At 32.7% G+C, this 15,316-nt stretch overlaps 1 protein-coding gene, 1 long non-coding RNA gene and 1 pseudogene across 3 annotated transcripts; 1 reads left to right on the top strand and 2 right to left on the bottom strand.

The window, feature by feature from the left end:
• Positions 1-1,150: 1,150 nt before the first annotated feature.
• LOC114166583 (epi-neemfruitin B 7-O-acetyltransferse L7AT-like) lies at positions 1,151-2,660 on the bottom strand. The gene has a single exon (XM_028051331.2). It carries the CDS (start codon positions 2,622-2,624, stop codon positions 1,275-1,277), a length of 1,350 nt encoding a protein of 449 aa, XP_027907132.1. The 5' UTR covers positions 2,625-2,660; the 3' UTR covers positions 1,151-1,274.
• Positions 2,661-9,383: 6,723 nt separating this feature from the next.
• Positions 9,384-14,011, top strand: LOC114166267 (uncharacterized). Of its 2 annotated transcripts, XR_014985159.1 has the most exons (3): positions 9,409-9,693; positions 9,809-9,954; positions 13,833-14,011. It is a non-coding gene; the product is annotated as an uncharacterized LOC114166267 (long non-coding RNA). The 2 variants fall into 2 exon arrangements; XR_003599885.2 differs by lacking the exon at positions 13,833-14,011 and having other exon boundaries at positions 9,384-9,693; positions 9,809-10,006.
• On the bottom strand, positions 10,485-12,064 carry LOC114165584 (epi-neemfruitin B 7-O-acetyltransferse L7AT pseudogene; annotated as a pseudogene).
• Positions 14,012-15,316: the final 1,305 nt, after the last annotated feature.

Below are 15,316 nucleotides of genomic sequence, written 5' to 3'. Positions count from 1 at the left end.
TGGTCTTTACCGTTAATTCAAAATTAATGTCATATATCAATTTATGGTATTTTTGAATATTTTTTAATTTTTTACATGTGTCACTTCAAAGTTGTGTCACATGTTAAAATGACTCAATTTGGTCTCTATATTTATTTTTAGTTTCAATTTAATCTCAATTTCTGTAAAAAAATGAAGTAATATTGTCCCTTCTTAAATTGACACTCAATTTAATTTTTTTATAAATCTTATGATGATATTTTTAATAAAATAGACATTTTTATTAAATATTTGTAAAAATATTTTTAAACAATTTTTTTTAGTTTTATTATTAAACAAAGTTAAACCCCAAACTTAATTTCAAAAATTAACAATTTTGTCATCATATATAAAGACTTCAAATATATTATACAAATTTAGTGAAAATTAAAAATCAAATAACTTGTCACACATCAGTTTAGGAACTAAATTTCAAGTTCAAAACAAAACCAAAATCTAATGTTTTGTATAGAATTTAAAGTTAATTTAAAATATTTATAGAGATATTTATTAAAAACATTAATTTTAGTAAGAATATCACCATAAGATTTATAAAAATGTAAATTGAGTGTCAATTTAAGGAGGGACAATATTACTTCATTTTTATAAAAATTGTGACTAAATTGAAACTAAAAACAAATATAATGACTAAATTGAGTCATTTTGACGCATGGCGCAATTGTGAAGTGACACGTGTAAAAAATAAAAATAAAAATTAAAAAATTAGAAATTAACACGTGACGTTGACTTTAATACCGTCTGGTCAAACTAACACGGTGATGACTAAATTAAATACCGTCTGGTCAAACTAACAGGGTGATGACTAAATTAAATACCGTCTGGTCAAACTAACAGTGTGAGAACTAAATTGAATCATTTTTTAAGAAAATGAGAACCAAATTGAGACAACGAAAAACTTGACCATTATAATATTACTTGATAAATAAAGGAAGCAAAGAGAGAAAAGAGTAATTTAATCTTTATATAATTCAGAAATCAAATTCTGACCCATACATATATATATATATATATATATATATATATATATATATAGTATCAGTGGCGTTCACTGTTATTCGGTGTAACATAGAGTTAAATAAGATACAGAAAGCTAGGTAAGTATGTAAATGGATTTAACAACATGAACTTCAAGATCAACTAAGTGAATTTGTTTTTTACATTTGGTTTCGTTAAACCAACTTATTAGCTTCAAAAGAAAGATCACTTTCAACAGTAATGAAAGCTGATTCTAATTATCAGGCAACAGAACTCATTGCCAAAGGACTTGGATCCAGCGTTGCACAAGTGAGGAGTTCATGGTCTGCTATCAGAAGAGTCATATCCTCCTCTCTCAAGGTAACCCAAGCTTCTATGCCATCTCCCAACCTTGTGTCCACTAGCATGATAGTATTCGTAGACCTTGAAACTGAATCAGCTGAAACAGCACCATTCACCCATGTGGGTTTTCCCCACCCAAAATCAGCCTCGTAGAACCCAAAATTGCACCAACTAGTAAACCCAAAATGATCACTCTTTGATCCCATCTCACGTATTGCCCCGAAACTCTCCTGCATAATCGACCTTCCCTTATCACCTCTCAATTCTTCAACAAATTCCTTATCTACTCTTGATATTGCAGTCCTCAACTTCCCCACCAACTCCACCAACCCCATCTCATCAGCGTCTACACTCTCTGCAGCTATCAACCAAATAATATTTCCCATGGCATGTTCAGGACACAGAGCCTCGTCCATTTTCCCCCTCAGGTTCACCACATGAGTAACAAAAGAAGGCCTTTGGGTACCAAACCGTGCCTTCGACACACCCATGAGGGACTTCCACAGCATAGCAGAAACCATCTGCAGACGTGTGGAGTTTTCTGTGCCTGCTGTTTGAGCCTTGAGTGTGGCTATAGCTGAGTTTCTAAACAGAAACCTCCTTGTGACCCACTTGCCTTGTTTGCAGATGGAAGCCCACGTCCTCATAGATAAGTCTCTAAACCAGGGACTGTTAGTGGGGAAGAGAGAAGGTGCAATGAAGTTTGGTTGGGTTGATTGGTTACAACCCTTGGCCCTTTCTGTCCACCCTTTGATAAAGGTGCTTAGTGAAGCTCCGTCTATGATCTTATGAGAAACGCACATGCCAATGGCGATTCCCCCACATTCAAAGATGTTCACTTGAATTTTAGTGACATAGGTTCCTGAATTTGATCCTTCAGAAACAAGACCAACAGGAAGAAACTTGTGTAGTGCGGTCATCTGGGGTTGGAGTAGAAATTCATGAAGAGGGCATTTCACTCGGGCCAGCACAAAATAAGCACCTTCATCGTTGCACTCAATGGATAGATCCTCTTTGATTTTGCCACCTAGAGGGTAGAATTTGGTTAGTGTCTCTGATAGAGATTTTTTCAGCAATTCTAACCTCTTGGGGACTTCAGAAAGGTGAGTTGTGTTAGTCTTAGGTGAGGTGTAGAACAGGATTATTGGAACATATGGCGATGGGATAAGGTGATCCAAAACGGAAAGCCTGAAGAGTCTAAGGTGAGAGGGTGTGGGAGAAGATGGTCTAATATCTTCTCTAGAAATTATTTCTACGTCAACCTTCATCCTCTTTTTTCTGCTTTTCGTTCAATAGTTTGTGCTTAAATGGTTACCCTTGCCCCTGTAATGATTTATATAATATATTACACTCGTGCGTATCCACGAGTCCTTTTCTTTATTTATTCAAAGTTGAATTTATAGAAATAATATTATAATTACTTTTATATTTAAATAAATAATTTATTTACATTATTGTAGGTAATTCTTATAAAGTTTAAATACTCTTTTAGTCCTATTTTTGTTGTGTTTATTCAATTTAATTCTCATGTAGTTTAAGTGTTTAATTATGTCTTAGTTTTCATCAATTTTGGTTAATTTAATCATTTTTGTTAATAGCTTTTAGATAATTAACAGATATGAACTCTCTATACCAAATGTAAGTTTGTGTTTTTTTATTTCTAATTTTTTTAATTTAAAAAAAATTTACGTGTTAAATCAACATTGTGTCACGGTTCAATGTTAATACTATGTTTAAATTCATTGTTATGTGTCATTGTCTTTTATTGAATTCAGTTTTCATATTCGTTATTTTTGTTCAATTCAATTCATTTTTTTTATAAATGGAACAATTTTGTCCCTTCTAACTTAAAACCAAGTTTAATTTTTATTTGAATGTTATACTAATATTTTTATTAATTATTTTTGAATTTTAATTATAAATTATTAGATTTAATATTAAATATTATATATATATATATATATATATATATATATATATATATATATATATATATATATATATATATATATATATATATATATATATATATATATATATATGGTGGAACAGGTCAAACTTTCATGTGGAAAACATTGTCAACAACTATAAGAAGCAAATGAATGATTGTTATAAATGTAGCTTCAAGTGTGATTGCTTCTTTACTACTTCCTGATGGAAAAACAACACATTCAACATTTTGCATACCAATATTCACTAGTGCATTTTGGACTTTCTAACTCGAGCTTTATGCCTCGGTTATAGCGGAAACGAGGCATATAAACACGCGGTGGCAGTTTTGTAATTTATGCAATGCTTTATGCCTCGGTTGTTATTGACCCGAGGCAGTAAAGCAAGTTTATGCCTCGGTTGTTATTGACCCGAGGCAGTAAAGCCAGTTTATGCCTCGGTTGCTACTAACCTGAGGCAGTAAAGTGTCAGCAATTTTTTTTTCTTTTTTTTTTCGGACTCTATGGTTTCAGGTGTTAGGACCCGAGGCAGAAGATGGTGATATGCCTCGGTTTTCAATTGAACCGAGGCAAAAGGTGGGATAAAAATCTTCAAAACCAAAAACATTCCATCTCCTTCCTCTGGTGCGAAAAAACCCTAACCCTCATATTTCCCTCTTCGATCCTCTGCGTAAGTTTCATCAGAGAAGTGTAGCAATGGAGTGGCTAAAACGTTGCATTCTAAATGGGTTCGTGATGTTGTTGTGTTCATGACTTTGGTTGCGGTGGTTATGAAGATCTGATGGAGGCGTTGCTATGTAGTGAATCTCGCGATTAGGGTTCGTGATTGCTTGGTTCAGATGTTGCAGCGTTGAGTTTTCTGGCGTGGTGGATGTGTATTGGCTAGGTCCGTATTGGTTCGTTTGCGTGGAAAAATCCATGGCGCGTTCTGGATTCTGGGTTCATTCCGTCTTGCTGCAACGGGATTTTGGTGAAGAATTGGTTCGTTTCATGAGTGCAGGACCGTGAACGAAGCTACACTAATGGTGGTTCGAAGGTATTGTGTCGTTCTTGATATGCCTGTGGTCACACTTCTCGAGTTGCTCGATCAGCACTGTTTCGTCGTCATTCGTGTGGTGAAGATGGTGTGGAAGGTCGGAGAAGATGAGAGAAAGTTCATTTCTGCAATTTTTTTTTTAATTTTTAACGTATATTATGCCTCGGTTGCCATCAGAACCGAGGCAGTAATGATGGGATATGCCTCGGTTGAGAACCGAGGCAGAAAGATGACCCTTTTTACCTCGGCTGCATATGCCTCAGGTCTTAAACCGAGGCCAAATGACCAAAATAACCGCGACAGAATGTCTTTCCTGCACCAGTGATTGATCAATGAGGAATCAATTTGCAACATCAGTCAAGGTAGTCTTCGTACTTAGCTCCTAATAGAAACCAAATTGATTATATAGGATGAAGAACCGATGATGAATAAACTATGCTTTGAAGCATTTGATAGAACATTGAGGGACATTATGAAAAGTGTTGATCATGCAAAGCAACAAAAACCATTTGGTGGTAAAGTGGTTATTTTGGGAGGAGATTTTAGGGAAATTTTTCTTGTGGTTAAAAAGGGATCCAGATATGATGTTAGATCAACAATAAACTATTCTGAATTATGGAAATATTGCAAAGTGTTGAAACTGACAACGAATATGAGATAAAATACCGCCACAAAGCAAAATGCAACAAATATCAAAGAATTTGCTTATTTGATCCTCAAAATTGGAGAGAGAGATATGGATTTAAACGAAAATGGTGAATGCAATCTTGAAATACCAAAAGATCTTTTAATTGAAAACATTGAATTGCCTTTATTATCATTAGTTCAATTTGTTTATCCTGAATTTGAGGTGAATATGATGTCTCTTAAATTTTTTGACGGTGGAGCAATTCTATGTCCAACAATTGAATCTTTATAGCAAGTGAATGACTTCATGTTATCCTTCATAAATAGTGAAGAAATTACATACTTAAGTTCAAGTTCAGACACACCTTGCCAATCAGACGAGGATCAAGAAACTCAAGCCGAGTGGTTTACATTAGACTTCTTGGATGAAATTAAATATTCAGGCATACTAAATCATCGATTGAAGTTGAAAGCAGGTATGTCAATTATGCTTCTAAGAAACATTCATCAATCAAAAGGTCTTTGTAATGACACAAGGTTATAAGTTAATAACTTGGGCAAAAATATGATTTCTACTATAATGAAGGAAAAAAACAATGGTCAAAAGATATTTATACCAATAATGAATTTAATGCCTTCTGATTCTATATTACCTTTTAAATATCAAAGAAGACAATTTTCTCTAGCACTCTGTTTTGCAATGACAATCAATAAGAATCAAGGACAAGGGTTGGACTTTATTTACCATATCCAGTATTCCCACATGACCAACTGTATGTTGCTATTTCTAGAGTCAGAATAAAAAAGGATTGAAAATCTTAATTCTCGACGAAGATGGAAATGTCAATACCACAACTAAAAATGTCATGTACAAACAAATCTTTGAAACTCTTTAAAATGAAATACCTACCCGATCTTGCATTACATATAAAGTATACAACTTATTTGAACTTTTATTTCAATTAAAAGCTATTTATATCAAAATTATGTTTTGAAATTATTATTGAATTAATGACAGCTGGAAGATCCATTTTAAATGAGTAATTTTAGTTTTATTTTATTCCGACTTTTTTCCTTTTGCATTTGTCATTTCACATTCTTTCTCCTTTTGGTTTTCCTCTCAGATTTTATTATGGAAAATGATATTTTAATCCACTTTTTTTCACCCACTTTTAACCCATTACTCTCATCACCTTTAGATCATCTATTTTAAGTTTTTGGAGTGATGTGATGTGATGATCTAAGGGTAATAAGAGTGGTGGGTTAAAAGTGGGTCAAAAAATGTGGGTTAAAGTATCATTATCCTTTTATTATGGAGATCCTTTCCCATTTTTAGTTTTCATGGGCATTTGCTTTTCCTTTTTGCAGTTTGGCAGTTTCGGTGTGGTTTTCTGCGTGACTTCCAGCGACTTAGGGAGCAGATTGGTTTGCTATAGTAGGCTCCGGTCCAATGATGTTCATTGTTGGGGGGTAAAAATGGTAGTCTTTTATGACTCATTCTACTTGAGAGTGAAGACGTGACAACTCATTTTTTAATAGAAATTTTTTAATAAATAAAACATTTCATAAATGTAATATAATAGAACAAAAGATGGAAAATTATACTAAAAATAATTGTTACAATAATTCAAAATATACTAGAATCAACAAAAGTAACATGAGCATAAAATAACCCAAGAGAAACATCACTAAAGACATAAAAAGTTGTGCAAAAGATTGTTCATCAGAGCATAAAAGGCATAAATAGTTCTTGATGGTTACTAGGGGCTTCTTCATCTGTTCACATCAAAATTGTTGATCATTGTAAAAAGAAAACACCACAAGAAAACAGAGCACATAAAGGAAGGGTAAACTAGTAAAAACAAGTTTTTAACATATAATAAGCAAGTTATAAAACACACACAACATGTGTTAGTAAATAATGGAAGACTCTCTAACTCGATTATCCGGATACATGTAAATAAAATCGGATTCACTGGAAACTTGTGGTGGCTCTACTGCTCTGTAGAATCATTGTCAATGGGTTTCACCCTACCATGTACAAGGTTAGTCCATGATCATCTAAGGCCATTATCCTGCCAGAGATTAGGACCTCTTGTTACTCTCACCATATGAACCCGTCTATTCTATGTGAGTCTGACTAATCCATTAGAGTGTCCAGATGTAACCTTACTTGAATCCTTAAGTCATTACATACACTACTTTATCACCCAAGGGATTTCTCCATGAAATTCCCACACATAGTCAACATGTTATCTCAAAACATTATTATCTCATGCTAATCACATTAAATATAGTCTCAATACACCACATCATACATGCACAACATTATACATCATACTCTTGAGGAGTAAAACAACCAATCATAGAAGAAATCAAGCAATTAAGCACTTCCCTGCACCTATCTCGAATCTTGCTCAAGCTAGAAGCCATCGCTTAAGCTAGGCATTCTCGTCTGGACCAGAGCTCGAACAGAGGGCATTGTGAGATTCTACGAGTTCTCGCTCGAGTGAGATTGTTCTCGCTCAAAGCTGAAGCTCCTCGCCTAAGCGGTAATCCAAACAGAGGCAAGGTTGAGTTTTTTGTTATTCTTGCTTAGGCGAGGGTTGTTTGCTTGGACAAGAATAACAGGTTTCTCACCTGCTCATGCATGCAAACCGAGAAATCCAATCCAAACCACATATACTTCATTTTTCACACAATTACAAACATCAAACCAACATTTCAAAATCGATTCAGAACCAAAAACATGCAAGACACTTAAAAAGCTTTAAACTCTACTTTCCCTTACCTTAATACTTTGGCTTTTTTGTTTTTCTGGGTCCTTTTGACCGGTTATTTGTAAAATTGGGTCGTTTGAATTTTTTTTTGTGAAACAGGGTTAAGTCGTCGTGGAGGAGGACGACATTAAAGACGAAGTCGTCCTCTCCCTGACCGGTTTCATTTTTTTTTTCAAAAAACCAAAATCGTCATATGCAAACACGGTTTCTAAAATCTGAGATTGAAATCGTCCTTACAACGGACGACTTAACCCTCAGCCCCTCCTTAACAATTCTGATGTGTTGAATAGACAATTGGGTTGACCATTTTTTCCCTCAGGCTCCAAAAGTTTCATTCAAGAAGCCTACAGGAGTGTGAGTGTTTCTGGGCACAAGTTCGTGGGGTGCCAAATGCCCTATGGCCTGCAGATAACGCGATCGGAGCATGTGGAGGATCCGTCGAGGAACGTGGAGTATCTTTCTTCGAGGAACGCGACAATCATGGGAAGCAGGAATGAACATGCGCCAACTTCACAGCCGATGGAAAAAAAATTTAAAAGTGAAGTCGTCAGCTGTGAAGACGACTTCAACTTTAGATTTTCAAAAGTCGTGTTTGTGCATGACGACTTTATTTATTTTTTTTTTTAAAAAAATAAAACCGGTTTGGGGGAGGACGACTTCACCTTTAATGTAGTCCTCCCCCATGACGACTTAACCCTGTTTTACAAAAAAAAATTCAAACGACCTAATTTTACAAATAACCGGTCAAAAGAACTCAGAAAGACAAAGAAACCAACCCAGCACGCATACAACTTAAGGAGTTGACAAACAAGAATAAAGGGAAAAGAGAGTGAGGTCCATGTCCATAATCCAAATAAGACCAAAAATTTTCAAAACTAAAAAACAAAAGAAAACAGAAATTTGGAGTTACGTGATTTCAAAACTAAAAAACAAAAAAAAAAACTGAAATTTGGAATTCAACTTACGTTGAAGAAGGAAATGTTCAATTTGTTCTCTAGAGAGCTCTACAACAATGTTAGTTTCAGCCAGCCTCATTTTGAAGGAATGGTAACAATAGAAAAGGGTAGAACAACAACTCTGAAAAGTGGAGAAAATTGAGAAGAAAATAGAGCAGGGAACCGGAAGATTTAAAAAAAAAAAACAAGTGGGTTGACTTTGCCATTTTTAATTTAATTGGGCCCAAAATTTTTAAAATAAAAAGTGGGTTTTCCAGAAAATATAGTAAAGAATTCTAAAGAGATTAATTTATCTCGTAGCTAACCCGTGCTTAGATCAATGCTTACGTATCATATATCACATATACAAATGGATACTGAAAAAAATAAGTTAACCTATTCAAACGATCTAAATAATTACAACAGACTTTTATGTTATTGTTTGTTCATAAGCTATGTCTCTATGGTTGCAGGAGTTACTCATGCCATATTTTAAAGAATAATTTAATCTATTTGTTTTTACTCATTTTTAATTTATTATTTTTATTATTTTTAGATTATCACATCATATTATTATAAAAAATTAAAATAAATAATCTAAAAATAATAAAAATAATAAATTAAAAATGAGTTAAAAAAATGGGTTAAAATATCATTTTTCTATTTTAAACCTTCTCATGTGAATGAAAATCATCTTTAAGTCAATAGTCCCAGTTCCCTTATTTTCTCGGCATACTCTTCTTTTTTATCTATACATACTTGTCCTCCAAAGACCGCTGCCAAATAGATTTCATCATTGTTGGGAGAAAAATTACATACAATTGCCATGCCTGTAAGAAACGTGTTGTCTATTTCTTGTCAGAGGCAGTGTATGACAGCGCTGCCAATGAAACTTCAAGTCATTTTATTCGGGTTCAGCAAAACCCCGATTGCAAGTGGAAAATGGAGGATCCGACCGGGATCAATCGGTAGAAGTTCGTAAGAAAATCCACCCGCATTTATGGGATAAGGTAACCTAATTGAAATGTGTTCTTCTTTTTCTTGCATTATTATAAATTATTTATTTGTTATTGGAGTGAATGGAATGAGAATTTGGCTAATTAAGGGTTTTGTTGGTTTGAGCAGGCTCCAAGAAGAAATTGTGTAGGGTTCGACGTGCAAATAAGAAAGGAACTATGGTGATTGATGTGGGGAATGCAGGGAGGATGGAGTTATTGAATTGTAGTTATAGATCCTTTACATCAATTCATCATTCTTAACTCAATCCCTTGGTATATGCATTTTTTTCTTCTACTTTATATATAATCATTTACTTTCTGCGTTTCTTCGCCTAGTGTAGACAAAGATGAGTAGCTAGAAGTCTAAATCAAACTAGTATTTTCCTTAAACGTTAATTGTTTTGTTCCACAAGTTTGGGATTAGATGCTTGGCACAAGGTCAAAATGTCACACAATTAAACAGTTTTTTTTTTTTTTTTTTTCAGTTTATTCACTTCTATATAATAAATCAGAATATACAAAATTTTACCCTTAATTAACATTCTCTGCATTCTCTACTCCCTTTTTAGAATTGCATTTCATACACCATTTATGTTTAGTTAAAAACTTCTCTGCAAGTATCGTGAGTTACTATGTTTGTTTTATCTCAATATGCAGATCGCCAAGGTGTGTATGATTTATTTTTCTGTATTAAGTGTTTTCTCTCTTTCGTGGGGAAAGCTTCTGAGTAAATGTTGTTTATATAATTCAGAAATCAAATTCTGACCCATACATATATACAGTATCAGTGGCATTTACTGTTACTCAGTCGAACATAGAGTTAAATAAGATACAGAAAAACTAGGTAAGTAGGTAAATGGATTTAATGACATGAACTTCAAGATCAACTAAATTAATTTGTTTTTCCATTTGGTTTCGTGAAACCAACTTATTAGCTTCAAATGAAAAATTACTTTCAGTAGTAATGAAAGCTAATTCTAATAATCAGGCAACAGAACTCATTGCTAAAGGACTTGGATCCAGTATTGCACAAGTGAGGAGTTCAGGGTTTGCTTTCAAATGAATCATATCCTCTTCTTCCAAGGTAACCCAAGCTTCTATTCCGTCTCCCAACCTTGTGTCCACTAGGATGATAAGATTCATGAACATTGAAACTGAATCAATTGAACCACCACCACTCACCCATGTGGGTTTTCCCCACCCAAAATCAGCCTCGTAGAACCCAAAATTGCACCAGCTACTAAACCCAAAATAATCCACTTCACTCTTTGATCCCATCTCACCTATTGCCCTGAGACTCTCCTGGATAATTGACCTTCCCTTATCTCCTCTCAATTCTTCAACAAATTCCTTATCTACTCTTGATATTGCAGTCCTCAACTTCCCCACCAACTCCTCCAACCCCATCTCATTATCATCCACACTCTCTGCAGCCATCAACCAAAGAACATTTCCCATACCATGTTCAGGACAAAGAGCCTCATCCATTTTTCTCCTCAGGTTCACCAAATGAGTCACAAAAGAAGGTCTTTTGGTACCAAACCGTGCCTTGGACACACCCATGAGGGACTTCCACAGCATAGCAGAAACCATCTGAAGACGTGTGGAATTTTCTGTGCCTGGTGTTTGAGCCTTGAGTGTAGCTATAGCTGAGTTTCTAAACAGAAACCTCCTTGTGACCCACTTGCCTTGTTTGAACAACGAACCCCACATCCACATAGATAAGTCTCTAAACCATGGACTGTTAGCGGGGAACAGAGAAGGTGCAATGAAGTTTGGTTGGGTTGATTGGTTACAACCCTTGGCCCTTTCTGTCCACCCTTTGATAAAGGTGCTTAGTGCAGCCCCATCAAGGATCCTATGTGAAATGCACATGCCAATGGCAATTCCCCCACATTCAAAGATGTTCACTTGAATGTTAGTGACATAGGTTCCTGAATTTGATCCTTCAGAAACAAGACCAACAGGAAGAAACTTGTTTAGTACGGTCAACTGAGGTTGGACTAGAAATTCATCTAGAGGACATTTCACTCGGACCAGCACAAAATTAGCACCTTCATCATTGCACTCAATGGACAGATCCTCTTTGATTTTGCCACCTAGAGGGTAGAATTTGGTTAGTGTCTCTGATAGAGATTTTTTCAGCAATTCTAACCTCTCAGGGACTTCAGAAAGATAAGTTGTGTTACTCTTAGGTGAGGTGTAGAACAGGATTATTGGAGCATATGGCGATGGGATAAGTTGGTCCAAAAGGGAAAGCCTGAAGACTCTAAGGTGAGAGGGTGTGGGAGAAGATGGTTTAATATCTTCTCTAGAAATTATTTCTACTTCAACTTTCATCCTCTTTCTTCTTCTTTTCGTTCAACAGCTTGTGCTTAAATGGTTACACTTGCTTCTGTAATATTAATACATATATACGTGTGGAGGGGCTAAAAGTCTTCCACAGTCTTAGTTGTGAAAGTTGATTTTGCTAGCACAGGAAGAAAATTTCCCAAACAAGACAGCCACACAATTTGACATGTGCATATTCTGACATCTTTGTTAGAATCATAAATGTTGAACACCTTCAAGAGTGATGCTTTCAAAAGGGATAGTCAATAGTGGCGTAGAATGTTGAACATTTTTTTTTTCACAGGTTAATGTCGTATAAGAAGAAATATGATCTTTAGTGGGGTGAAATCACTACTTCGAAATATTCCATATTTGAACCTATGTGTTAATTCATTAAATATTTAGAATTAGTTTGATTGATAGTTATGTTAGAATTGAAAGTGATTAAAAATGAAAAATTTTAATATTTAGATTGCATGAAAATTTATAAAATTCAGATTTTGTGTGGACTCAGAATTCTATTCGAACATACTGGGAGCTATTGTCTTCACTGTCATTATTTACGAAGCTAGACAAAAGAAAAGGCATTAACTTGTGTTTTTATATTTGTTTACATTTTTTTACAATGTTATCGTATTTTTTACAACATTATTTTGTATCACTATTTTTATTATGATATCATCTTTCATTGAGTTAAATTTCAGATTTTTTCAATATTCTAAATATATGATATTCTATTTTTTATCAACAAGCTTTCAATTAAAAACAAAAACAGAAGTATAATATGCATCACAGGTACATAAGTTCTATAATTGTAAAATTTATTATGCACTTATATCTAGAGTGTAATATATGTTTTAGTAAGTGAAAATTGTATTAAACATTTTTGATATTTTTGATATGTCAAACAACGATCTAGGCCTACATATGATTTATTTATATCTTTTAACAAGTTTAAGCTTAAATATTAATCTAAAACATGCAAAAAAAAAGTTTAATGTTATTGTATTAAAATAATTATATCTAGTATAAAAGTTTCACATAAAAATAAATTTCAATTTTCCATCCAAATTTAAAAATTACAAATATATTTAATTTTAGTATACAAGTTTAAGATAAGGATAAATTTTAATTTCACATCAAGTTTAAGAACTACAAACATATTTAATTTCATTTTAAATTTAAGCACGATTGCACCTATAACATTTATTATACACTTATAATGCATAACATGATTTTTCTAAATTTAAAATATAATAACCTAGACTTTTAAAATATTTTTTCATTTAAATTTCATTACTTTAAAATATGATTAAACTATTCACACATAATATTAAGATAACATAATAAAAATGTAATATATATATATATATATAAAATATGAAACATTTTTAATTACTCATAGGAAATATAATAAAAATTGGAGATTATTATTAATAAGCATAAGTTGGAGATTATTAATAAGCATGTTTTCGATTTTAGCCCCACGAATTTTAGCTAAGAAATTTAATTAAGAGCATATTGTAATATGTTTGAGACCCACTTGCTTTTAATTGCTTAGACAACTTCATTGTAATATGTTTCATTGTTGATGATTTTAAGTTTGATTTAAATTTATATTGTTGTTAAGCATGTTATTAATATCACAAGTCAATGAAATGAAGGTAATGATGACTTTTTTTATACAAAACTATCAAGGACAATTGACTCGTGATTTTTCTGTGTTTCATTCATCATTGGTAATATTTAAATTTTAAGTATATTAATATATATTTTATACTGTGAAAAATGTTACTAATTATTATTATTTTTAATGTTAGGTATTTGATCAGGGGAGTGTTCCCAACGGAGAAACAAATGACTTAAATCAAGATTGATAGTTGAAGAATCTTATTAGACTTTCATTTTATTTGACTTTATAACAATTAGAACTTTTAAATAAAGATATTGTAATATTTCACTAGTTTGAACTTTTAAACTTTATTATTTACTTTGAACTTATAGACTACGTTCCTTATTTTTATGAATGTTATATCTAGTTATAAATAAATATCTAAATGTTAGAATTTTTGTTTATCACATGTTTTATGAATTATATGCATTCAAAAAGTATAACAAATAAAGTTAAGGGAATTTGAAAAGTAAAAACATCAATATATAATGAATTGCATTGCAGGGGTAAAAAATGGACTTTCAGTACTATTGTATAGTATAAAGGATTTAAAGAAACATACAAAGAATAGGTACTAAGAGTTACAAAACCGTAGTAGATACTAGGGGTTCCAAAATCGTCGGTAATTACTAGGGGTTTTAAAATCACAGGTAAATACTAGGGGATTTAAAACTACCAGGCTATGATGCACCTATACTTCAACTTAGGTCACGTATCCGTGTCCGACACGTATCCGTATCCGATACTTTAAGATACATTATCGATACTTATCAGTTAAGTATTTAATTTACAAAGTCATAGTACGGTACAAGAAAATCTTTGAATAATGATTAATTTTAGTAACAAAAATAATTAGTCACTATATAGTGATCAATTTAAGTATCAATTTAAAAACTAAAAATTATTGGCAACTAAAATAGTTCAAAAAAACTATAATTACTCTCTAAATTGATAATTAAAATAATTTTTATTATAAATTGATTTCTAAATTAGTCATTAACATTAGCTACCAAGATTTTGACTACCAAAATAATTGGTTTCTAAATTAGTCACTAACATTAGCTACCAAAGTTTCGGCTACCAAAATAATTAGTCTATAAATAGTCTCTAATTATAAAATCGGTCTCTAACATATTTTTGGTTACTAAAATTTGTCATTGTTTAAGAGTTTTCTTATAGTGATATTTTTATGATGACAATAATTTATATTTTTTATGTTGATAACTTTAGTACATATAATTTTAATTTGGATTAACACAATAACAATAATATATTTATTATGTTTTTAAGAATTATTATACACACTTTTCAATTTTCATATATCACGTATCGTGTCCTATTATTTTCAAAATAAACGTATCGACGTATCAGATACGTGTCGTATCTGATACACGTATCGTATCTGTGCATCATAGCTACCAGGGATTTAAAACCGCCGTTAATTACCAGGGGTTTTAAAATCACAACCCAAGGGTTTTAAAACTGTTGGTAATTACTATGGATTTTAAAAACTTTGGTAAATAATAGGGGTTTGAAACTGCCGGGTAAATACCAGAGGTTTCAAAACCGTCAGTAAGTGCTGCTTTATCATGGATTAGTCAAACCACTAGTAATACATTAATGATGCTTATT

This window comes from Vigna unguiculata, chromosome 10 (assembly GCF_037176805.1).
Source record: "Vigna unguiculata cultivar grain cowpea cultivar isolate G323 ecotype 2 chromosome 10, ASM3717680v1, whole genome shotgun sequence".
Taxonomy (NCBI): Eukaryota; Viridiplantae; Streptophyta; class Magnoliopsida; order Fabales; family Fabaceae; genus Vigna; species Vigna unguiculata.
This window is presented reverse-complemented; position numbering and strand designations above follow the sequence as displayed.